The following is a 24,401-nucleotide window of genomic DNA, read 5'->3' as shown; positions in this document are numbered from 1 at the left end:
CGGCTGCAAAGCAGACCAGGTGGGTGCTTGCTGCCAGATGGAGGAATGTGATTATTCATTGCTTGGGAGGGAGACATCTGTCTGATAAATGAGTTGCACAGTGCTGACTCGGCCTCCTAAGATCTAGGGCCTGTTGGCAGCAAAGCAAAACACAAGAGGGTGAACAGTAAATAGTAGAATTAAAATGAATTAAAACGATGTAAATATTGCCAAGGACAGATGTAGCTTCAGATTTGTATGCAACAGAGAATTCCAATTATTGACGTGGAAATGTGTTGACAACCAAAGAGGATAAAGATTGGCCTTCATTTGAAATGTTGCTGTTGTGACAATTTTCCTGCTTTGTTGTAATTTTTGGCCTGAAAATGATTTGTGTTATTTTTTATTTTCTTGTTTCTGTCTGCCGTTAAGCCCCCCCCAAAAAAAGGCTGACCAACCCTTAATACGGCACTCATAACACTCATTAGCTGCCACTGATGGTGCTAGGCGTCCAATCCATTTTGACTAGGTGAGGTTGGCGCCGATCATTCTCATCCATGGCACTGAAACGCGAACATTCACAGGTTGCCGCCAGTTTAAATGAATTGGACATCTATTGTCGTCAATGTCAAGCAATGAGTTAAATACCATGAAAAAAATCTAATTTAGACTGATTGATTAGTGCACCTTTGTTCTTTGTTTATTTTCATTTCAACCTTTGGTTTTTTTTTTGTTCATTTCAATTTTACTAATTTAAAGTCTTAATAAAAATGTATTAATTTATAATGTTATTAATTGATAAAAATATATATGGTTGAAAACACAGACAAGGCTGAAAAAGCTGCTCTTACATCCCTCTTTAAAAGAAACTGCGGTATTTTAGGCCAAAAGAACTGTTGTGTTTGATAGAACAATATGTCTATATGCAGCCATAGCAGTTTCATGGCACATTAAGCCCCCGAACTATTTTTAATCTGTCCATTTTACCCTGGAGACCCATGTTTACAGACACTGCGCAGCCGCTTTTGTTTCAACCCAGCCATAAAAAGTAGATAGGTAATTTTATTTATTATTTGAAATGTCTATCATATTTAGCTTAGAGTCATTAATTGATTTTTTAATATTTAGTTTAAAAAAAAAAAAAGATTTTATAAAATTATTCACTCGCATATTTGAAACTTTTTAAAAAATTACGTCACGATGAAAAAAATTTCTGTACATAAGTTACGGATATCTACCTCATAATTATCGCTTAATTGGTATTTTTTTGTTACTGTCGCATTTTCCCCAATATTTTAGATGATGATCAATCCAAACAAGGAAAAATTGGAAAAAAAAAAAAAAAAAAACGTTTAAAAGGGTAAATATATAAAAAAAGAAAATTTTGACCACTCCTCGATGTCTGTGATTTCTGCATTGCGACCCTTGTTATATTACAGTGTTTCACCCATAAAATCCTCCAAAAGTCCGGCTGTGGCCATTCACAGCTGTGTCTTGACACTCGGTGAGACATGCTAGTCTAGTTTTTTGATCGAAACAGGATAAGTATGTGATAATATCTCGTTAAAATCATGGTGTCTTTAATTACTGTATGCTCTCTCATAATCTCACCTTGAGTTAGGATTTAGGGGTTTCATTTTTTTTTTTTTTTTTAAATGCCCTCCTGTTCAATTTTTTTCTTCCCCCATAAAAATTGGGATTTTAAGCTTTCCAATGATGTATCACACATACATATAGGAACATTTTGAAATTTGGGCAAATTGGGGGTTTCAGAGCGGAATTTAAGTAAGTCACCTGAGTGTTTTCTGCCATACATATACATAAAAAAATACAATAATGATTATTAATTTTATATAAGAGGCACAGGCGGCATGGTGGAAGAGTGGATAGCACATACGCCTCACTGTTCTGAGATTAAGGCTTCAATCTCGGGCTCCGGCCTTCCTGTGTGGGTTTTCTCCGGGTACTCCGGTTTCCCCCCACAAATCAAGAACAAGCGTGGGAGGCTTATTGAACACTCTAAATTGTCCTTTGGTATGAGTGTATGCGCGAATGGTTGTTCGTTTCCTTATGCCCTGCGATTTGCTGGCAACCAATTTAGAGTGTACCCCGCCTACTGCCCATAGTTAGTTGAGATTGACTCCAGCACCCCCGTGATCCTCGTGAGGATAAATGGCTCGGAAAATAAATGAATGAATGAACTTATTATACAGTATATACTGTATTTATGTATATTTAATTAAAATTGAATATTAATTAAAAACTTTTATACCAGATATAATTGCGACCTACATGACCCCAAATGTGATGTGTTATTTTTATTTATTTATTTTTTTCTTAATACTGATACTGTATGTGCATGTAGAATAGCAGTTCTCTATATTCACGAATATAGTCTGATGATACACACACACACTCAAATGACAATAAATCACAGAGTGACATCAGGTTTTATCTGTGACTGCCTGGGCTGAATTCTGTCAGGTATTGGCACTTGTGAATTAGCTACCCTAAGTAGCTAATATTAGATACTGTATGCTTCAAATCAGTAAGCTTTTGCATCACAACAGTTAAGACAGACGACACATGCATGCTGGTTGGTAAGCAAAACTCACCCAAAGAGCACCAAAAGTAGCGAAACCGCGCCTAAATTCTGTTGCTCTGTGAAGGATGGAATCTGGAAGGCTGCAATCACACCGATGGTCAAACTGACAGGAATCAGATAGAGGATCTGTGGGAAAAGATCCAGGTCATAATGAATTGCTGGCAAATTATTTGATGGTATCTGTTATTAAATGGATGATATGATATTTTAGTGATTTATAGACCAGTCAATTAGCATTTACCATGTCATAAAGGAAGTTAATGACCCAATAGAAAGGCTCGCTGATGCCCGCGATGTGCTGTAGCCTCTTGGACCCATTCTGATGCTCAGTGACAATGTAGAGGGAGAAGCTGGCTGTGGTGATCGAATAGCCTGTGAGCACACACATGGCCACGAGGATCTGGAGCATTCCCATTGTGCTGTGAAGACGAAATTGGGTTATTCAGTAGCGGTAGCACAGAAACAATATAACAGCATCATATTTATGAATTGTTGGACTGAAATGTAATAATGATAACTATATTATGCTTTGCTGCTGCTTGCATTTTCTTTTTATTGTATTCTGGTATAACTGCATTATCATACTACTGTATATTACAATACACCTTTCATAAAAAGTTATAGGACAAATCAGTAAGTCGGCGGGACTTTCTTCAACATCTAGGAGTGTTAGAATGGCTAACTATTCATTCAAAAGAACATTGGTGACCTCTCTGGTAGATTTATGCACGAGTGCACAGCCATGCTGGAACATCAAAGTAAGCTTAACCTTTTATAGGCCAAGTGATTATTTTTGGTAAGAAAAAAATAATAATAATAAAATAAACTTAGCCCCATAAAGACCACGTGTCCACATATGTTCAATCCCTGCCACCATCCCAGTTCAAATGGACTATATGTCTACTTGTGATAAACTAATTTAAATTCACAGCAGACAGACGTAAAATGCTACATGATTAGACGTCTATCAACGTCAAAGGAAGCCAATCATTATTTTATGCAATTAGTTATGAATAAATACAATGGTATTAATTAAATTTTAATACACAAACACAATATTAAATGAATAAAACATTTTAAATTTCAAAGTTTTTAATTAATTGGCTACAACTGCTCGCAATACACGTGTTAAATGAGTAATCTATGAATGGTTAAGCACCCATTTGTCCACAATTCCTCTACACCTACGTGTAAATCTCGTCAAAACATTATATTTTAGAGCTATGACACCAGTCCTGGCTCTAAACCTAACCTCTCTTAGTCGGCAAGACCAGAACAACTACTCTAATCAGCTACCCGCTGCTCAAAGAGGATAAAGCAGTAGCTGGCTGAGTGACCAAAAGGGAAGGAGGAGAAGAGGAAAAGAAAGGAAGGAAGGACCATGTGGTGGGAGCTTAAAGGAAACTCCAATTACTGTACATCGCCAGTAGCAACTGATCAGGCTCATTATCAGCATGGCCAAGCTCTCGCATGAGCTTCCTAGTGTGTCCCATGGGCCGCCACCACACTGGTAGAGTCAAGACATCTTACTGTAATAAGCTGACTTTATCTTTAAAATGGTCAAGGCTAAATCAATACATAAATATCGACAAGGAAGGGGAAGTAAATGCCTGCTTGCCCTGCAATAGCTTTGACAGGCTGCCAACAACTAAAAGCTATTTATGAATACAAAACTACTTGAAACTTAAGCTTGCAGGATGATGCTATCACAACTATCCACTTGCTAAATATTTTATTTGGTGATTCCACTGGAACACTCATACTTTGAATATGTAACCAGTCCATTCTAATTTCATATTTCGAACATTTTCATTCATGTTCCTGAGACGTTACACTCAATCAGCTGCTCAGTCTTCGGCAGGCCAAACATCATTATGTCGAAACTCTGATCAATAGTGCAAGAGCAAGGAAATCTATTTAGAAAATCAAACATATATGTAAAAAAAAAAATGCAAATCACAGGATCTCTCCCCGCCCTCACTCAATCAGTTTTCCCTGAATAAAAATTATAAGGCTATTCTTGAGTGAGGAGAGGAAACAGCAAATATTTACACTTACAGGACCGTTTTACTAGTATGTATACTAAACTGTCATTTAGACAAAGATAACAAAAAGCACAATTTACATTGAGTCATCTTCATCTGTGCGGCCAAAGTAGGGATGGCTGGAAACTGAAATTGCTGCAGCAAGAGCAGAAAACAAGCAAAATATTAGCATCATAACATGTCACTCTTTGAACAAAAATGCATTTCAGCTTGTGTTTTGTCTCATAAAACTTGAGTTTTTTCATACAAATAGAAACCCATGTATCAAGAGCTTAGCTACCCTCTTTGCCGTGTGTAAATACCTCCATCTGTTTAGCACAAATTGCTCATCAACAGTTAAGCAACCATATCTGCTATCAGCTGAATGGATTATATAGGCTTCCAATTTCACTGTTTTGGGTGTGTGATGACACATCCGTGGGCAGGTTCTAACCTAGAGTGGGAAGTCTATTATATAAGGGTAAGGAGCTACATGTCCAAAGCTAAAAGATCATAACTGTCAAAAGTAATCTCCCTGGATCTCACACCTCCATTATTATGCAACATTATAAGCTAAAATGAAATGTGTGTACTTTATATACATGTATTAAGTTTGTTAAAATGTCTAGTTTAATCTTGACAGTGCTTCAATGGCACAATACAATTATATAAAATTGAAAAACTTGTGTTAATAGCAAGTATACAGATTACTACAGGTATATTTATCCTCTTGAAGCTCAACTCTGTTCCTATATTTGCATGTGATATACAGTGCTTGTATTCACAGGTACTTCACAGCATACCGTATTTCTTGGGATCCTTATCTGCTGGAAGTTTGGAGCGTAGGATGAGATTGTTGAGGCTGTTTAAATATGCTGGCATCGTGTGGTAGCCCTCAGGATTAAACCAAACCTACAGGAACACAAATGCATACATGTGTGTGTAAACAAAAATATGACATAATGAAGTGAGACCATGTTGAAATGTCAAGTTTTGTTCAACAATGACAGTTACAATTAACTAGAAAATGCAATTTCTGGAGAAATTGTGGTGATGCTTTATACGCTCTCTCTCCCCCATTGGTCACGTCCTGTAGATTTTCACTCAATTCCTATTTATTTTGAGGCATTTTCAAATAACTTCCTTGTTAATTCATTGGCTGCCTTTTACGGTGCTAGGTATCCGATCCATTTTGACTGGGAGGCAACGAAAGACCATCATATTATCCAATCCATTTTGCCTGGGAGGCGACGATTCGACGAATGAAAATCCCTATCAAAATGGATTGGATGTATAACGCCGTCAATGGCATTGAAACATGGCATGCAAAACCCAGTTTAAATGATTTTGATTCACTTTCTTGTAAATTTTAGGGAATTTACAGGTCAACTCTTGGTTCTCCAACAACTTCCTCAATAGCTCAAAATCAGAAGTCCTGCTTGTAGGCAACAATACCACGCTGTCTAACAATTATAAGTTCTCTATTACCATAAAAAATGTACCGATCTCTGCCTCCACTCAGGTTAAGTGTCTTGGGTGTCATCCTTGACAGCACGCTCTCCTTCCGCTTCCATATCAACGACATCACCAGATTGACCTATTTCTGTCTTCGCAATATTTCTCGCCTCCTCCCTTCTCTCACCTGCCATACCGCTTCCACTCTTGCCTGTAGTCTGGTCACTTCCCGGCTCAATTACTGTAGCTCACTGCTCTTCAGTCTCCCTAATAAGTCCCTCCAAAAACTGCAGATCCTCCAAAGCTCAGCAGCACGCCTCATTACTCAGACCCCCACCACACACCACATCATCCCCATCGTCCTTCACTGGCTTCCAGTAAAACTAAGAATCAATTACAAAATGCATTACCTTTAAAGTATTCCATGGCCTGGCACTTCCCTACCTACGCAACCTCCTCTGTAGTAACTGTCCCCCCTGTTCACTTCGTTCCTCCTTTATTTCCACCTTTCGGTCCCCCGTGTCTGTCTCGCCACCTTTGGTTCCATAGCTTTTAGTCACTGTGCCCCCCAGCCCTGGAACTCCCTACCCCTCGATCTTCATTATATACCGTAATTTCCCGAATATAAGGCGCACCCGTGTATAACGCGCACCCTAATTTTAGCACCAATAAATAGAAGAATACAAGAAAACAGAGCTCGTGTACAGATACAGATATGTCATTTTACTGACTGGTGAAACACAGCACAAGCATAGCACATTGGTAGTTCAAAACATTACCGTAAACTGACAATATGTACGGTAATATGATCTGATAACTTCTTCAACTTACCAGAATCCAGGAGAAAACAAAACAGATGTGACTTTTCTTTTAAAGGCTGCTGTATAACTTACTCGTTTCATCATGATGAATAAATGTTTCCTCCATGGATTGATACAGTAAAATGAAAGTGAGAACGTAAGTCGGAAATCCGAGAGAGCTCATCGCTGTTGACACGACAGTAACAATAGGCACTATTGTTATTTGGGTTTGAGTTTCCCGAGGGACAGATATAGTTGACAGACACAGGAAGTCTGTGTTGTTACGTTTGTTATGGTCCGAGTTGCGGAGCTGCAATAAAAGTTGACTCAAATGAGTTCAAGAAACTTAATTCTGTGCTTTATTAAGAGTGAAAAAAGAAGAATTTAACACAGACGAAATAATTCGGCCGATCAGAGTGAAGTATTACCGAAACAAAATGGTGACGTCACGTACCGTAATGGTTGGCAACGGATCGTCGCATATGTTTCTTCAACAAAACATGGCCGTGTCAAAAAAATAATAAAAAAAATTGGTTTCTATATATTTCTCTCTCCATCCATGTACCCGTTTATAATGCGCACCATGATTTTACAAGTTGATTTTGGGGAAAAAAAGTGCGCGTTATATTTGGGAAATTATGGTATCTACCCTCTCATTTATCAAATCCAGACTCAAATCACCCTTGTTCACACTTTCTTACCAACCATGATCCTTATCTCAGCTTTATCCTGACCTCCTAAACTTTTTTTTTTACTCTTATCTCGCTTTTAATCTTATTTTATGATTGTTTTGTTATTCCTGTTGAGCTATTGTGTTCCCATCATTCTTGTAAAGTGTCTTTGCGTGTCTTGAAAGGCGCTCTAGAATTAAAATGTATTATTATTATTATTATTATTATTATTAATTTCTGTTAATTTTGGGTCACTTGCACATTTTGGGGCATTCCGGAGTAACTTCCTGTATATGTTTGATAATATCCTCTTGATCTTAGGGCATTTCCAAGATACATTTTGGGGCTTTTTCAGGTCACTTCCTGTTCATATCGGGTCATTTTTCCAATTGAGGGGAAAAAAAAGGAAATGAATAAGGCCATTGAAAACAAATGGGAATGTTTTTATCAAATTTTGGTGGAACTGTATGTTTTTGGCAAAGATTGTATGCAACTTTTGCTGCCTTGATTTCCTTAATTTTTCATGTGTAAATTGTGTGAATTGGATTTTTTTTTTTTTTATTGAGGATGAGAGTAATTTTTTAAATTTGAACATGTAAATGTTTCACTTTGGAAAAGAATGGGCTAAAAACAGTTTTTGCCACAACCGTTAAATGTTAAGGGCGAAATCTAAAGAGGATCGTTTCAAAGTTTGAGAATCGGTCAGAGCGCATGTGGTGTGTGGCGCGCTGATAAAGGAGACTGGGAAAAATACTAATATTACATGTGGGGTTTCTTGCTTTGCTTTGAAAAGCATTTCCACAATTAGATATGAAGCAGAGAAGATACCTTAGATAAGGTGTCATTTTCAGACTTGGCTGTAAGATCCATTTGCAGGGCGGATGGGATCTTCATTCCAAATTCGAATCCACCATACCTGAGAAAAACAGGGAAGCATCTTTTTGGTGCTCTGGTAAAAATGAACAAATTATATCGTAGTTGTTTTCTTGGCCCTTACCTGTTCCTGATAAAGGTATTCGCCGTGGTCACCAGGTAATTCTCTACATTGATTCCACTCAGGTTATAAACAATCTGAGAGGACGGGATCTGCCGATAGGCTGGTTTGAATTGGTCCCCATGACAAGTCTACATTACATTTGGGAATCAAGCAAAAATGACTAAATACCAGTGTAGCTGTGATGTAGGCGATGTGTCAATTAAAGCTACATTCTCATTGTTCCTCACCTGATCCTCAATGGTACATTTGCAGTCACTAAATGATATGGTGTTTTTCCCATTTGAATTCCAGCTTTTGGATTGACTTGTGCACATCCTTTAAAGAAAGAAGACATCATAGTAGTCAGTATTACAATGGGAATGCATTCACATGCCAGAAAGTATCTTGACATGAGTAGATGTGATGTCATCAATGCGAAAAGCCTGCTGCACACATCCAAAGAGATATGACATACAAGTGCATACTAATTATGGAGTTGAGCAGCTGCGAGCACTTAAGACTTGACTGCCTTTTTACATGCCATTGAGAAATGTTCGGAAATCAAAATTTGTGCAGATTGGAATATATGTATTTTACATATGGGTATTTATGCACTTAAGATTGAATTTTTTTTTTTTTTTTTTAAGAAAAACACTTTACATTGAGTATTAAAAAATAGTAATAATTGGGGTTTGTCACCAATTTAGTGTATGAAAACTGTCTTGAGTTACCTAAAAAATGGCGATCTTTATGATAATCCATATATGAGAATCGATTTTAAATTACTATATTTACCGCACTATAAGGCGCACCTTCAATGAATGGCCTATTGCAAAACTGTTTTCATTTATAGGGCACGCCACATTCTACGGCGCAGTAGTAGTTGTCGTGGTTGGCGTTGGGTTATACATCCACTAGAATGTGCTCTGCTAAAGGGAACACCTGTCATGATTAACCAATGTTGATCCATATATAAGGCTCATCCGGTTATAAGGCACACCGTCTAATTTTGAGAAAATTAAAGGCTTTTAGGTGCGGCCTATAATGCGGAAAATATGGTACGTTAGCATATACTGCAAGGTGTGTTTGTCTAAAGCAGAAGGCCAAAATGGATGTAGATTTCTAGATTTGCAAAGGTCTGCAGCACACGCTCTTTGTTGTAATTTGCAGGCAAAACATTCAATCCCTTTGCACCGTTGGATTTTTATGCATCTTCCAGGGGCCAGGGAGCTTTAAAATAGCTCTGAGGTATACTTCATGAGTCTCAACAGTGATTCAGTGACAGTAAGGGGAAAATCTCTGTAATAAACAGGAGTTGTTTATGGAATACAAATTATGCTTTTCAATGGCAAGACTTTGCTGTAGGCTTTCACTCACATTCCATCCAGCTGAACACAGGAAAAATAATAACAACACAAGAGATCATGAAAGTTGCTGAAATTTGCAGGGAGGCAAATGAGTTAAATGAAACATGAAAATGTAGAGGTATGGGAAGAATGAAAACCAGTAGTGTTGCACCGATACCGACACGGCACTTTAACAACGTCATTGGTATTTGAGAGTTCTATGAATTAACGTGCCAATGCTACAATATATTAAGTCTTTAAGATCTAGTTTCCAACCGCTGGTCACTCTACCCAAAATGGCTACGCAGGCCACCATAAAAAAGCGGAATTTGTTGCCCTTCCCTAGACAATGATAGACGTCCAATCAGGTGGCATTCAGTCATTCTTCTGCTGTGAATTTTAAATGATTTTATCACTAGCAGGTGACCAATCAATTTGAAGCGGCAGGGTGGCAGTGAATGAACGTTCATAGCCCTAGCGCCATCCATGACACTCAATTTATTAAGCAGTGTCTGACCAAGCCATAGTAGCAATGACTTTACAATGAAATAAGTAGGCAGTAATTTAGTGTTAAAAGAAAAAAAGACTTTTTAATTTTTGTTCAAAAAAACGTGTTATTGGTACAATATCGGCATCGGCTGATACCACGCATCCAGGTATCAGAATCGGTATCGGAGCCAAAAAATAGTATCAGTGCAACAGTAACTGTTAAATAAGAAACTACTATTAATTGGAAAATATGGTGTGTTGATGTGTTTACATACGGATTTCCGGACTGGTCAAGGCAACTATTATCCATTCCAGGGAATGACATCATAGCGTCTGCCATTTGGCTGGACTGTCCATTTTTTTCACTGTGAAAATCCATAACAAATAAAGAGCTAAATTATATATTTGAAATAATGTCACTTTTGATGACGCATTACAAAAATGAGAAGTGGCAAAAATAGGATCCCACCAACACTGGTCTAACTAAATGCTTGAATAAAGGAAATCTTCTTGAACATCAACCTTTATATTGAACAAAGAAACCACCGAGGAACTTGTTCTTGGAATGACACCTCAGCATTTTCTTCGGTACATATCCTGCATCCTTGATCAAATGGAAACACTTCTCAGGGCAAAGACAACCTCCCGTGACACTTTTAATGTTATTCACTTTAATCGTGCATTGATTCAACACACATTGTATTCTCCATCTTTATTCCCCTGGAGGGTATGTTTGACTTTCAAAGAACCTCAACTTTGTAGGACATGTTGGATCATTTCAAGCAACAAGGTACATCAGTCTCCTTAATATTTAATTAAAAAACAAATTGCGTTTTGTACTTTAATAAACATTGTAGCTATAGATATACATCAATGCAAACGCAAGGTTTTCTAACAAACCACTAAAATGATGTGAGGTCTCGTCTAAAGGCTTTGACATCAATTAGTTGAATTAGTGAGGGAATTTGATGGACAAGTTATGTTAGAGCTATTGTAAAACTACTGACCTGAAAAAAGAGTAACCTGGTCTGAAGTTGTAGAGTGCAGGGCTAAGCTCCAGTTCAGGATAGTGCAACAGATCATTTTTGATGGATCCCAGGCCCATGGCGAATGTCACAAACAAAACAGGAAGTAGGATTTGGGAGATTAGGCCTCTGTAGTTTCTGCGGCTGTGATGGAACCTCTTGATCAATATGGCTTTGATTTGTTGCCAAGCAAGGGACATGCCTTGTGCTCTATTTGAACCAGTCAAGCCTAGAGAAGAGGGTTGAAAAAAAAACACTGAAATGAATCAATCACTTACTTCCCTCTTCTTTTGGCAAGATGACTATTTCCTAAAACACCGTAAGTACAATATTTAGAATTGGTACATTGAGCAAAGAATGGAATGCGATTAAACGAAAGTTTTAGTGCTCTAATAAAAATGCTAAAATTGGACTATAACTATACTTTAAAAAAGTGATGGAAAAAAAGTCAGAATATCAACATTCATAAAATAATGTCAAAATGTTATGACGGTAATATGACCGAACTATTTTAATTCAGGACATGCACTGAGAATTTATAGAATAGTACATAGTGTACTTACTATATACTTTACTATATATTTATATGAGCTTACCAATTTTGTCAGAAGTGGCGAAAATGTCACATGGATCTGCAGGGAAACTCTCAGTGGGGTGAGTGTCTGAAATAGTCTCTGAGACAGAAAAGGGTCTGTCTTTCTGCACACTTTCGTTGCTTTCTTCAATCAACTGTAGGAACACCTACACAGATGAAGCAGAAGAAAAAACACAATGAGATGATCAGTAAAATTTCCCAATACCATATTTATATCAGGCAACCAGGTCAATTGTGGTAGCGTACCGCACAAATGCTATTTTTAGACCGCACCATCGTAAACCGGAAGCGGGTCAACATAGAAGCCCGCTCGCATACAACCAATGCTAGTACCGCTTGTTTTCTGCCGGTTATCTTTCAAAAAAGAACATGCGGAGTAAACACTGCTGCTATGGAACTTGTAGAAACGACTATAGACATACGACTATCCACATATGAAGGATGTTTTCTTCACACGTTTCCTGAAGCCAAAAATTCAGAGGGAAAAAATGTGAAAAATGGATCAACTAGTGGAGACGTCCAAAAGACAAGTTTAACGCCAGCAAAGTGAAGTCATTCATCTTCATATGCAGTAAACATTTTGTTGGGGGCCATGGTCCTACAGATCGACAATCCTGATCCATTGCCTGCCCGAAGAGGTAAGCCATTTTGATATTTTTACGTATTTTTTAATATGGTGTTTTGCCGTGCTGTTTTTGTCTGACAATGAATGACCTCAAAAAAAAAAAAAAAAAAAAAAAATACGTATCACAACAGTGATGTAGGCCTATTTTTATAAAATACAGATATTTAAATAAATTAGCCATGCCTACAGGTAGCCTCTAGATTTAACAGCTGTACCTTTTCTGTTGTAAAGAAAAAAGAAAACCTTACTAGGGGGAAGTGTAAATAAATTAATAGAATTCAGATTTGCTATCAATGAAAAAATTTTAAGTGTTCGTTGGCTGTCACTGAGTAGCATTTGCGATCGCTACACAAAAATAGCAGTATAAAATACCCCAAGAACGGTCAGAGACGTAAGAACACCAGAGGGTATAATATATAAGAAGGATAGCTTGTTAAAACAGGAGAATGTCATCGTCAGTGGCTTAAGGCAATGCACACAACAAAAAGTTGGCGATAAAAAAGCTACCTCTGGATCTGGTCAGCTCTTTTTCCCCTCTTTTTTAGCCCTCGACACTCAAGCCATCTTTTTAACTGAACATTTATATGTTCTTCCACATCTTTACCAGTGAATTTAGCACCAGCGAAAAAATTTGTAGGTTTAGCTCAGTAAACATCTCGTTCGTACACTATTTACATGCATCTCGCATGAGGGACAAATATGAGTTTGACTCCCCTAACAACAGTGCTGACGTCATGAATATTAATGAGCAAATGTGACCTGTTACATGTGAAACGCTATTGTTCCAATGACCTAAAAATAAAAAAAACCAAATGATTAAGAGTATTTCTAGAGATATACTAGTAGTTTTAGCTAAACGACCAAGCTTACCTCTTCTAGGGTGGTATCAGAGATACTGTAGCCTCCCAGCTGCAGGTCATCAAGGTTGGCATCCAGCGCAGTCAAAAGAGAGCTGTATGAGGAGGAATTAGACGAGGTAAATGGGGGCAGCGCGTAGATCAGGTCACCCCCATGGGCCTCTTTTAGACGTGCTTCGGGTATGTGATCTTGGATAAAGGCCTTCAAATCAGCATCGTCAAAGCGCTCAGACTCAAGAATCTGAACCTGAAGTGGTTTGGAAAGAAGGTTAGTCTGTTTTGTATGATGAAAACATTTTGCATCATTATTTTGAAACACTAAAATGACCTTTTTGGTCAGAGTGAGTTTGTAGCCTTGGCTCAGCTTCTCTTTTAGGTAGAAAGGGGAGCCACAACATTTCAACCCTCCTCGCTCCAGGAAGGCTATGCGATCACTAAGCATTTCAGCCTCGTCCAGGTGGTGGGTGGACATGATGATAGTGTGCCCTGACAAAGAAAACAGAAAAACAAGCACTATTATTTAAGAGATCCTGAGAAACCTGAGAAAAAAATATTGCTCTCTCTTTGGTGACTGAACTGTATACCTCAGCTCAGCAGTGAACATAGCAAACTTGGTTAACCATAAATAAAAGTCCTGGACTTAAGGGCAAGTGACTATTTTTTTTGTAATTTAAAAAGCTTAGTCTAACAAAGACCTGGCATCCACATACAATATGTGGACATCCCATTTTCGGCCATGTACAGCATATGGATGAATAACAGATTATTCAATATTAATTCACTGACTGCCTTTTACAATGACAGACGTCCAATTTATTTAAACTGAGATGATTTACTGTAAAAACCTAAGTGTTTAAAAGCAAGAACAAACAGACTGAGTAACAGTTTCTTTGCTAAAGCCATCTCCACCCTGAACAGCCATTTAACAGCACATCACCCTATGTCCAATATTCATTTACATGCAATATACTATGTGCAATATTCAATGCCCCACTGTCAACTGCTGCTACTTCTATTCACACATATTCTATGTGCAATACTTATTTACGTGCAATATTAATGTGCAATATTCAATGCCTTCACTGTCAACTGCTGCTACTTCACTTCAATTATTTGCACACGTGCAATATTAATGTGCAATATTCAATGCCTTCACTGTCAACTGCTGCTACTTCACTTCAATTATTTGCACTGCCTGAACACAGGACTACCTCATACACATTTTATATTTATTTTGATTTTATACTTTTATTCTTGCACGTCACAATTGAGATTTTTACTTGTCCTGCACTGTAAAGGGAGATTCTCTACAATTTCATTGTACAACTGTATAATTACAATAAAGGGCTATTCTATTCTATTCTATTCTATTCTATTCTATTCTATTCTATGAATTAACAATCAACCAGGAGTATGCCACAACAAGCATGGACTCACTTGGTTTATTTTGGATGATTATATCCCAGATGCTGCGCCGAGAACAGGGATCAACTCCTGTGGTGGGTTCATCCAGCACCACCAAGCGAGAGCCACCAATGAATGCAATGGAGATTGACAACTTGCGCTTCATGCCTCCCGACAGTGTGCCCACCCGCTTGTGTCTGTGAGCGTACATGCCTGTCTCCTCCAGGATGCTGAAAGATAAATCAGTGGAAAGAAGTGAAGTGAACTGCATGTTAACATAATGTTCATATGCATTTTAAAAGAGTTCTTTTCTGCAGTGGTTTGGTTGGTGGATGGTTATATTTTTTTCTGTTTAACAGATTATTCATCGTTGCCCTTGAAATCCAGCAAAAACAGTAACAAGAAAATAAGAAAAAAAAAACTTACAAAATTCATCTCACATTAGTATTCTCTACTTGCACCTAATGCCCTTATAAGTATCTTATGATATCACCGTGCTGTTGAGAAGGCAAATTGAAAAACATATTTTCAGGGTAACAGGTGGAACAATTACGTTATCTTTATCACCAGAGATGCATATAAATTAAGTGTGGCCATAAAATGTGCTTGACTACAACCATGTTTAACTTTTTCTCCAGAGTACCATTGGCATTCAATTCTAGCCACTGCAACAACTTCCCACATTTCATTTTTATTAGGGGGAGATACTGTCAACGGAGCAAAAACCACTGTTTCACCATGGCTGATAAAAACTAAAGGCTGTAAAATACACTATATTACATTATTGCATCATGGAAAAATCAAGACATGATCCTCAGGGCTTAGTCCAACCTCGCTAAGAGCAATATAATTGTAAGTATTCATTAAACACTAGAAGAGTAAACACTTACGTTCGGACTTGCTCGTGCAATTCCCCGTGGGACCATTGTGGGGCCTTTATCTGGCCATAGAGCAGGAGGTGCTCCTTGGTAGTCATGTGGTCAAAGAGGACATCATATTGCATGCACACACCAAGATCTTTGCGGATGTCAGCCAAGTCTGTGCGCATGTTTCTCCCATACACTTCTATATTCCCAGATGATGGTGGAAAGAGACCTGTGAGGAGAGACCTAAGCACACAGAAAGGCTAACATTTACTAAACGCTATGCATCGTTTTAGCATTAAAATGAATTAATACCATATATTATACAGTATATTGTAAATGGAATGTTTATTAGATATATATTTTATGTAGACAGTGCAGATGGCCACTGGTCATTTTTATCTGGGCAAGAATGTAACAAGGGGGAATGCAAGCACCAATCTAATCCCGAGTCCTTACACGTAGCGGCCACAGTAATGAAACCCAATACACAAGCGTTGTCAGGTGTAGAATGGCACTGCATATAAGGTGTTTTTCAAAGTTTTTCATGCAATTTCTCATATCAGAATGTAGTTGTTCTAAATCATTGGGAAAATTGTAAATGATAGTGTCAACCCCCAAAATGTCATCCATTCATAACAGTTGTCAGAAATCCAATTAAAAAAACACATTCATGGAGTACAGAATATTAATACTTTATCGGGCAAGTGACTATTTAAAAAATTGAAAAAAAATAACCCCATAAATGCCTGGCATCAACATACGTGAACATCATATTTTTGGTCATGTAGGCTACAATATTAACTATTATTTGGTATACAGTGATTCCTCGCTACTTCGCGCTTCAGACCGCGCCCTCAGTCCATCGCGTTTTTTTTTTTTTCAATGACAAAAAAAAAAAAATATATATATATATATATACACACACACACACACACACACACACACACACACACACACAGATGAGCTGTCCCGAGCCAGTTGCGTAGTCTCACTCTCGCTCTCTCCCTCCCTCTCCCTGCTCTTTGTTTGTCAGCCTGTGCACTGGAGTTGCTTATTAAAGTTAACGATGTTGACAGATGTCTGGGTCTGACTTTAAAGCGCCACTTGCGTCAATCATCGTTTAACTTGTTAAACAGTTCCTATGGCAACTCAATGTGTGTAAGTGAGCAGTTTGAGTGGATTACAACTACATTTAATATAGGCAAATATATTTCTACTACAGCACTTTATTCTTGTTCAAAAATAATTCGGTGGGACAGTCACATGTTTAAAATTTATCTTAATTATTACATTTGAAGTGCTTAAAAAAACATTTATTAAAACATACACTTTTTTTTTTTTTTTTTTTTAATATAATACTTTGGGGGAAAATGAAAAAAAAACATGTCTTATATGTAACTCTTTCCAATGCTAAATCTGAATAAATACATTAAACACACAAAAACAAATAATAATAATTGGGGGGGGGGCTAATTCGCGGTTTTTCACTTATCGCGGCGGGTTCTGGTCCCCATTAACTGTGAAACACGATCGATCACTGTACAAGACCCAATGTGGTGTTCACATTTCCTGCTAGTCCCAACCTGTCAAAACTAATTCAGCGTCTAGCAGAGTCAGTGGCATCAAATGAGTCCATTGCGTGCGCTATAAAGTGCTCATTGCAAACGTGTATTGGTAACTTCAGAGTATTTAACTAATATCCTGCCCTTGACATTGCTAGATGTATAATTCATTTCAACTGAAAGTACTGTCTGTGAATGTTCATCTTTCAATGCCATTTATTATTAAGAGGCTCAAAAGGTATTTGGATCAATTTGAGGTCAACAGTGTTTCTAAACGGTTTATCAACTATCAAAATAGATGACAATTCATTTGCTAACATTAGTCATGGCAGCCATAGTTTACCTGCCATTGTCAGCACTAGATGTCCAAACCAATTTGACTGGGAGAGCAGGCAGTATTCATTCACTGTCAGCCTTTCCCAGTCAAAATGGACTGGACATCTCGCACCATCAGTGGCAGAAATGAGTTGCAATGAATGCACAATAAAGCCTGAATAGCCAATGTGTATTTGTTTTTTTTTTTTTTTTTTTGAGACAAGAACTATGACCATTTTTGAGACAAGAACTATGACCATTTACATACATGGTAGTCGTCTTGCCGGCGCCATTGTGACCAAGCAGTGATGTGACATGGCCCTCGTGGAAGGAAAGGTTAAGGTTTTTAATGCCCACTCGGTCACTATAGATTTTAGTGAGACCATGAAGGGCAACACCCACTGGGAGATGAGAGAAGTCCTCGCCAGTTTGAGAAAAAACCTTGCTCTCGCCTGAAAGAATGGACAAATGCAAGCAGTAAATCAAACAATCACTGTACAGGATATACTAAATGGAGAGAGTGAAAGACATACAGTATGGTTAGGTGCTTCAGTATGGGTAGTAAAAAATGGATGACCATGAAAAGATGAGGGACAAGACAACAAAGAGAGTCTCCAAACAGAGTGAACGAACTGTGATCTCTTATAGTTGTTAGGGTGTAATTGCTCGTTTTTTGTACCTTTCCCCTTGCCATCAGAGGACCCAGGCAGGTTTGTATTCATGGTGTTGGTAAACAAAAGTCCTCTGCCCCCCTTCTGTGACTTTCTACAGCAGTCGAAAAGGTCAGCCCAAAAGGAGGCTGTAAAGGGGAAGTACCACGGAGCAGGGATGCCATATTTGCCTGATTGAACATGAAAATGAAAATACTCATGACAATCCGGAAAGCAGGTACGAAGCAATTCCTTAATACTGACATCTGCTTCATCTGGGTAACACCCCTCATGAGGCATGAGTACAGATTGAATTTATCTTCAATAAAATGCTCATATGAATCACAATTGAATTAGTAGATGAATCATTGGAACGTGATGCTAATCTGAAATCATTTTTAAATATAAACCTGCAGAGGCTTTCTCACATTCTTTTTGCATCTTACAAATATTCTTCTTTTTCATATATTTAATTATGTATATTTATAGGAAAGCCTACTTGTTTATGTACGGTAAATAGGAATTACTCATTTCTTTTAGCCAAAAACATCCAGATGTAATACAGTTATTCTTTAATGTGAAGGGTTACTAGTTTGATATGCACTAATGAAACTATTTCATGTACAACTACCTCATTTGCTGGTTATGCAAATTATTATATTCATTATAGATGAAACTGGCTACTATTTTTTCCCTATATATTTCTTATTACCCAATCACCTGTATAATCTGTTACATGTGAAAAAAAAATGTTAAAATGTCGATCATTTCAAAATAAAAGTATATGTTTGCAAATGTGTTATTTTGAACAGTTGAGTCGATTAATTGTTACATCTCAGCTCTCAAACTCATCATATTCTGTAGAAATTACCTGGGAAAACCATGCGGATGTACGCCCCAATACTGAAGTAGATGATAGAGTCAATGAGCATCATCCAGCACAGCCAACCAAAAGAAGATGTGTCTCCAGCTAGGGGTGAGGAATATGAATTGCTCCACTGAATTCCTAAAAAACAAAAAGTCACCTTTTATCTACTTCTCTGTTTACAATGTTTACTAAATCCTTTTCTGATGCAGGTGAAAATTTCATACCTTCATCCATAGACTCATAGAGAGAGATATACTGACTAGCATAACTGAAACAGCATGGAGAAAATAGACTCTGTGGAAAAATGAGACACTTGTAAATAATCCAGAAGTGGAAAAAAAAAAAAAAAAAATCTGGAAATATCTGTCAAATCTTTGTTAGTCCACAGTACACCTTTTCTATAATAGTGACAATATGGAAAGTTGTTTAATTGTGGGTACTCATGGTTGTATGGAATTTTGTAAATTAGTGTTTAAAAAAAAAAAAAATGGAAATCCCTTACCAGTGCACTCTTTTGGAAAATGTTGAGACTGGACTCCACCGCCAATACCACAATATATGGGAAGAAGCAGATAATGTAAAGGAGACTGCCGCTTAAACCAGCAATGTAGGTCTTGTCGAAGAAGGAGCTGATCATGTAACTGAAGGCTAGGATGGTCAAGCCATAGTCGCTTAAGTACAAGAACAAGAGGAAGCCATTGCTGTGCGAGAGGATGCCGCCATGCTTGAGAATCAGTGTCATGATGATGATTGTCGCGATCAGGTAAGCAGCACACTCCAAGAACCAGGCGAGGAAGTGGCTGAATGGATTAACACCCATCATTTTCATATACTAAAAGAGAAAAGAAAATTACATTAACTATACAGTATTATCGTTGTGCTGCGCTTTCACTAGTAAAAAGCACAGCATGATTCCAGTACAGGGTGGGGCAGAGCAACTTGCTTATTTAAATTTGGTGCCCTGAAGCGATGGTTGCTCTGAAGATGGTAGGGATGGACTTATTTGAGAGGGTGGGGCTTTAAGTTTGGCTCTTTACGTGCCTTATTTTATTTTTTTATTTTTCAAGAACCCCAGTCAGCATCACGGAGTGGACGAAGTTGGAACACGCTTTCGCTGTTGAGGTGTTTTTTTCAAGCGGTCCCTCAATCGTCGTAAGGCAACGTGCATTCTGTAGACATTTTAATATTGCCCCCAGTGCTCGCATTCCTGGCCGGCGGTCGATTGTTTCATGGGTAAACAACTTCAGGGAAACAGGTGATGTCAAGAAAAAGAAACCTGGCTTCCCACGAACAGCAAGGTCACCCCAAAACACTGAGGCGGTGAGACAATCTGTTTTGAGATCTCCCTGACGGTCAGCCCGCAAACACGCATCTACCCTTGGGTTGTCTGCTCGTTCTGTGAGACGAATCCTCCATGAAGAACTGAAATTTCATCCCTACCAATTAGCTATGGTGGAGGAACTTCATCCACGTGACTTTATTGCTCGCTTGAAAAAAAATGCCTCAACAGCGAAAGCGCGTTCCAACTTCCTCCACTCCATGATGCTTACTGGGGTTCCTGAAAAATAAACACAAAATAAATAACACATGTTATGAATTATACTTTAAGCCCCACCCTCTCAAATTAATCTATCCCTACCATCCTTTACAACCCTCAAGCTATGGATGTGAGTGCTTACTGCGTGTAGAGTTAGCTATCATCACTTGAAGCGTAATATGAGAAAATAAAACGTAAGAGATCACACTCTTTTTTTCCTTCTAAACGACTCTCAACAAAAAAGTGAAAAATTAACCCTTACCTGATGCAGCCCCAGCTCTCTTTCATGAACTAATTTCTTGACAAAGTCAGCCACAAAAAGAATCCAAGCTAACATCAGCATGAGTGGGAAGACGATGGTGATAGCCTCAAGGTACCTGATAAATTAAAAACAAACAAACAAACAAACAAACACAAAAAAAAAACTCAACAAATCATGAGAAGTTCTTAAAAAGAGGATAAAAAGCTGCCAATATTTGTCTTCCAAAACTTAACTCCTTGAATGTTTTTTGCGCTAACTGGGTTGGCACTTTAATTTCATTGTAAATGTTACAATAACTATTCCATTCTATTCTATTGTATTCTATTCTGTTCAGTCTCAATGGTTGCAAACGTGATAATATAATGCTGCATCTATTTTGTCAGATATTGTACTCCGAGTAATAAATCACACTATCAACTAGTCAGGTTGAAGGTAGCCTGTCAGATACACTGATCTGACATTACAGCAGATGTGAATTATCAGCATTGTCTTTAAAAGCCCTGGAGAGTGAGCAAAAACTGTTGTTGTGCTCAGTAACCAGAAACTATGTTGCGTGTTCGTGAAATGTTAACGTACAACTTCCGACTGTCAGATTGGTTAGACTGTACATTTCAGACATGTGCAGTTTGGGAAGCATACACACTTTCCTAGTAAATATTCATGCACCCTTTTCAGAGCCAATTATGATGTGAGACTTGCAAGTGACTGACTACTTACTGACAGTCCCAAGTGGCAGATAAATAATGAGAGAGTTTGCATTATTCCACATCAATGCCTGGATTTCACCCCTGAGACAATGTGCATCCTTTCATTTCTCTATAAGAGCACTCAAACTAAACTGAATGTATGCTATATGGAAAACTGTATTGGAATATATTATGGTAATCTAGGAAGATTTTTTTTTTTCAAGCTTTAGAAGTGTGTCTATTGGATTATTAAGTGAACTCACTTATCACGAAGATAGCATGGATACGGAAAAGGTTGAAGCTGCACAGCAATATCTGTGACTTTTCCCGCTTGCATCTCAATAATTGCCCGGTCAATGTTCTCCTGCAGATACACAAAGGCCCGGTTGTACCGCATGGTTTTCCCAGCAGATATGTGGGTGTCCTTCACAAAGTATGGGCTGCGGGCACGGTCTGTCCGCATGACGTTGTCCAGATGCATGCGGATTGTGTAGCTAACTTTAGGTGGCAGGGAAGAGGAGTGGTCATTGGGGAGCTTGAAAATCACACCTTGAAGACAAATGAGACATTGCCATTACAGATCAAACGATTGCTAAACATATGATAAGAAGGTCCTTCCAACAAAATACATGGTGGCTTATATCCAACACAAAAAGCTTGAATTTACATTGAATAATTGTGCAGTCCTTGCAAATACTATGTATTGTACTGGATCTACTGTTTCATCTAGCTTATAAATTGGAGTATAACAAAATTCTATTTGCTGGACATTGTATAATACAGTGGCCCCCAACCTTTTTTGCACCACGGGCCGGTGTAATGTGGGCCTTTTTTTCACGGACCAGCAATGTGTGGCAGAAAATGACAGTAAATATAAAATAAAACGTCGAGGCTAAAAACGTATATTAAGTGCAGGGAAAATGTCACTCACCATACACTGAATCAACCTTTTCATAACAGCGGCCTCTCCTAAAACTTGTCGGCAAATATCTGTGGTCGCAAACATAATGAGTTCTTCTCTAATCGTGAAAGGTTTCTTAGCTTTAACAATACGGTTCGACATGAGGTATGATGCTCTCAGTGAATTCGCTTTTGTTGCCTTGTTTGCTAGCTTTTAGCCACATATTCTGCAGAATGGACTTGTTTGTAGGCTCCTCTTCTGGCTCAGCAGGTGGCCTTTCCCGTAAAAAAAATGTCCGAAGACACCATCCAACAGCAGCTAAAGTTACTGTTTACATTGACTCGCGCTGGGCTGCTATAGGTGTGCGAACACCCTAGTAATTGCGGCCAACCACTAGATGGAGACCTATAGAAATCTTTACTCTGATTAGTCTATAGAGTAGACAAGAATATTGATGTGTCAAAAGCCACAGGCCAGATTGCAGTCGTTAATAAATTATTAATTTCTCTGCGGCCTGGTAGCAAATGCGCCACGGAAGGGTACCGGTCCGCAGCCCGATGGTTGGGGACCACTGGTCTAATAGATTTTGAGCACTTTCCTTTCCTGCTCAACTCATTGGCTGCCATTGACGGCAACAGATGTCCAATCCATTTGAATTAGGATTGTTGGCTGATAACGAAGTTGTTAACCCTCCCAGTTCAAATTGATTGGACTTCTATTATTGTAGTGTCTGACTAGTTTTAAAATTCACAGCAGAAGGATGAAAAACAGTTGCTATAACACCAACTCACTTCCATAGAGATCGCGGTCCTTGGCGAGTTCTTGAGCGTCGGCGTCAAGCTGTTCAGCAGATTGGTAACCCCGGTACCGATCGAATTTTATACAAGATGAGATGTTAACCATCAGGGAGGACAAGACAGTGATCTGATCCATTATGTGTTTGTTCTTCTCCAACATCAATGTCATGTTTGCTGAGACAAATAAAAATAATAATAATAATAAATAAATAAAAATAGAAAAAGAACAATTAAAAATTATACTAGTACTCTTAGTGCTCCAAAATAAAAAAGTTATTTAATAGCACCATGTGGAGCTGAAGTAAATGAATGTAATTTATTTGAAAAGGCAAACAAATGAAGCCAAAAAAATTGCACTTACAAGACAATTAAAATTTTAATTAATCGGCAATTTAAAAAATTTTTTGGGGGGATTTACTTAGTACCGTATTGGAGTTGAGGATGCCTTATTCATAAAGTTCAACTTTTAATTATTAAAAATCAACAACCATGGAACAGACAGCATAGAGAATTAAGAGAAAATTTGGGCAAACATTTAAGTCAAACTGACAGATTGTCTTTTCAAAGAAACCCTTTGGTGTCACTATTATTTTAAAATAGCCAGTAAAGTATTGAGTTGTCAACAACTCCAAGCAACACAAATATATTTAATGGTCATTGTTGTAGATAACAAATTTTAACAGGGCCACCAAATGTATTTTTGAGACAATAAGGTGGACTAGATTATAAAGGGAACCATCAATGATATTATAAGGCATGTTACTTCATCAATAAACTGCATTAGTTATTTGTTATTCTATTTAAAAATATTATTTTTTATTTATTAATGTATTCATTGTTTTATTTTTGTTCTACCTAAATGAATGTTTAAAGCAAATGACAAACCTAATTAAACTGCTTTATTTTAAACTACTTTACTTTTTTTTTAAATTTTTTAATACATAAATGTTCTATTGTAACTCTGTAAACTGCAATGAGTCATCAGATTACAATAGCTGGTATTCTACAAGTAAAATAGGCTATATATTCATTAAGCACAACCAAAATTCATACAATAAGCGCACTGCATTATAAGGCACACTGTCCATTTTTGGGAAAGCAAAGGA

At 37.8% G+C, this 24,401-nt stretch overlaps 1 protein-coding gene across 2 annotated transcripts in view; it reads right to left on the bottom strand.

Moving 5' to 3' along the window:
• The window catches only part of LOC130926893 (glucosylceramide transporter ABCA12-like), a 100,612-nt gene that overhangs the window by 26,084 nt on the left and 50,127 nt on the right, over nt 1-24,401 (bottom strand). Inside the window, exons 39-60 of one of the 2 annotated variants that reach the window (XM_057852208.1) lie at nt 23,290-23,469; nt 21,861-22,146; nt 20,912-21,026; nt 19,615-19,944; nt 19,337-19,406; nt 19,116-19,250; nt 18,274-18,435; nt 17,863-18,046; nt 15,742-15,960; nt 14,885-15,081; nt 13,776-13,933; nt 13,461-13,694; nt 11,967-12,111; nt 11,353-11,599; nt 10,621-10,710; nt 8,759-8,846; nt 8,532-8,659; nt 8,363-8,450; nt 5,412-5,520; nt 4,710-4,764; nt 2,826-3,003; nt 2,595-2,710 (exon numbers count right to left, since the gene is read on the bottom strand). In XM_057852208.1, the coding sequence (XP_057708191.1) occupies nt 2,595-2,710; nt 2,826-3,003; nt 4,710-4,764; nt 5,412-5,520; nt 8,363-8,450; nt 8,532-8,659; nt 8,759-8,846; nt 10,621-10,710; nt 11,353-11,599; nt 11,967-12,111; nt 13,461-13,694; nt 13,776-13,933; nt 14,885-15,081; nt 15,742-15,960; nt 17,863-18,046; nt 18,274-18,435; nt 19,116-19,250; nt 19,337-19,406; nt 19,615-19,944; nt 20,912-21,026; nt 21,861-22,146; nt 23,290-23,469 (3,514 nt within the window). Of the gene's footprint in view, nt 1-2,594; nt 2,711-2,825; nt 3,004-4,709; nt 4,765-5,411; nt 5,521-8,362; nt 8,451-8,531; nt 8,660-8,758; nt 8,847-10,620; nt 10,711-11,352; nt 11,600-11,966; nt 12,112-13,460; nt 13,934-14,884; nt 15,082-15,741; nt 15,961-17,862; nt 18,047-18,273; nt 18,436-19,115; nt 19,251-19,336; nt 19,407-19,614; nt 19,945-20,911; nt 21,027-21,860; nt 22,147-23,289; nt 23,470-24,401 lie in introns of both variants that reach the window. The other variant, XM_057852207.1, reaches the window with a different exon arrangement.

Source organism: Corythoichthys intestinalis, chromosome 12 (assembly GCF_030265065.1).
Source record: "Corythoichthys intestinalis isolate RoL2023-P3 chromosome 12, ASM3026506v1, whole genome shotgun sequence".
Lineage (NCBI taxonomy): Eukaryota > Metazoa > Chordata > Actinopteri > Syngnathiformes > Syngnathidae > Corythoichthys > Corythoichthys intestinalis.
Note: the sequence above shows the minus strand (reverse complement) of the source record. Positions and strands in the feature narration are given on the sequence as shown.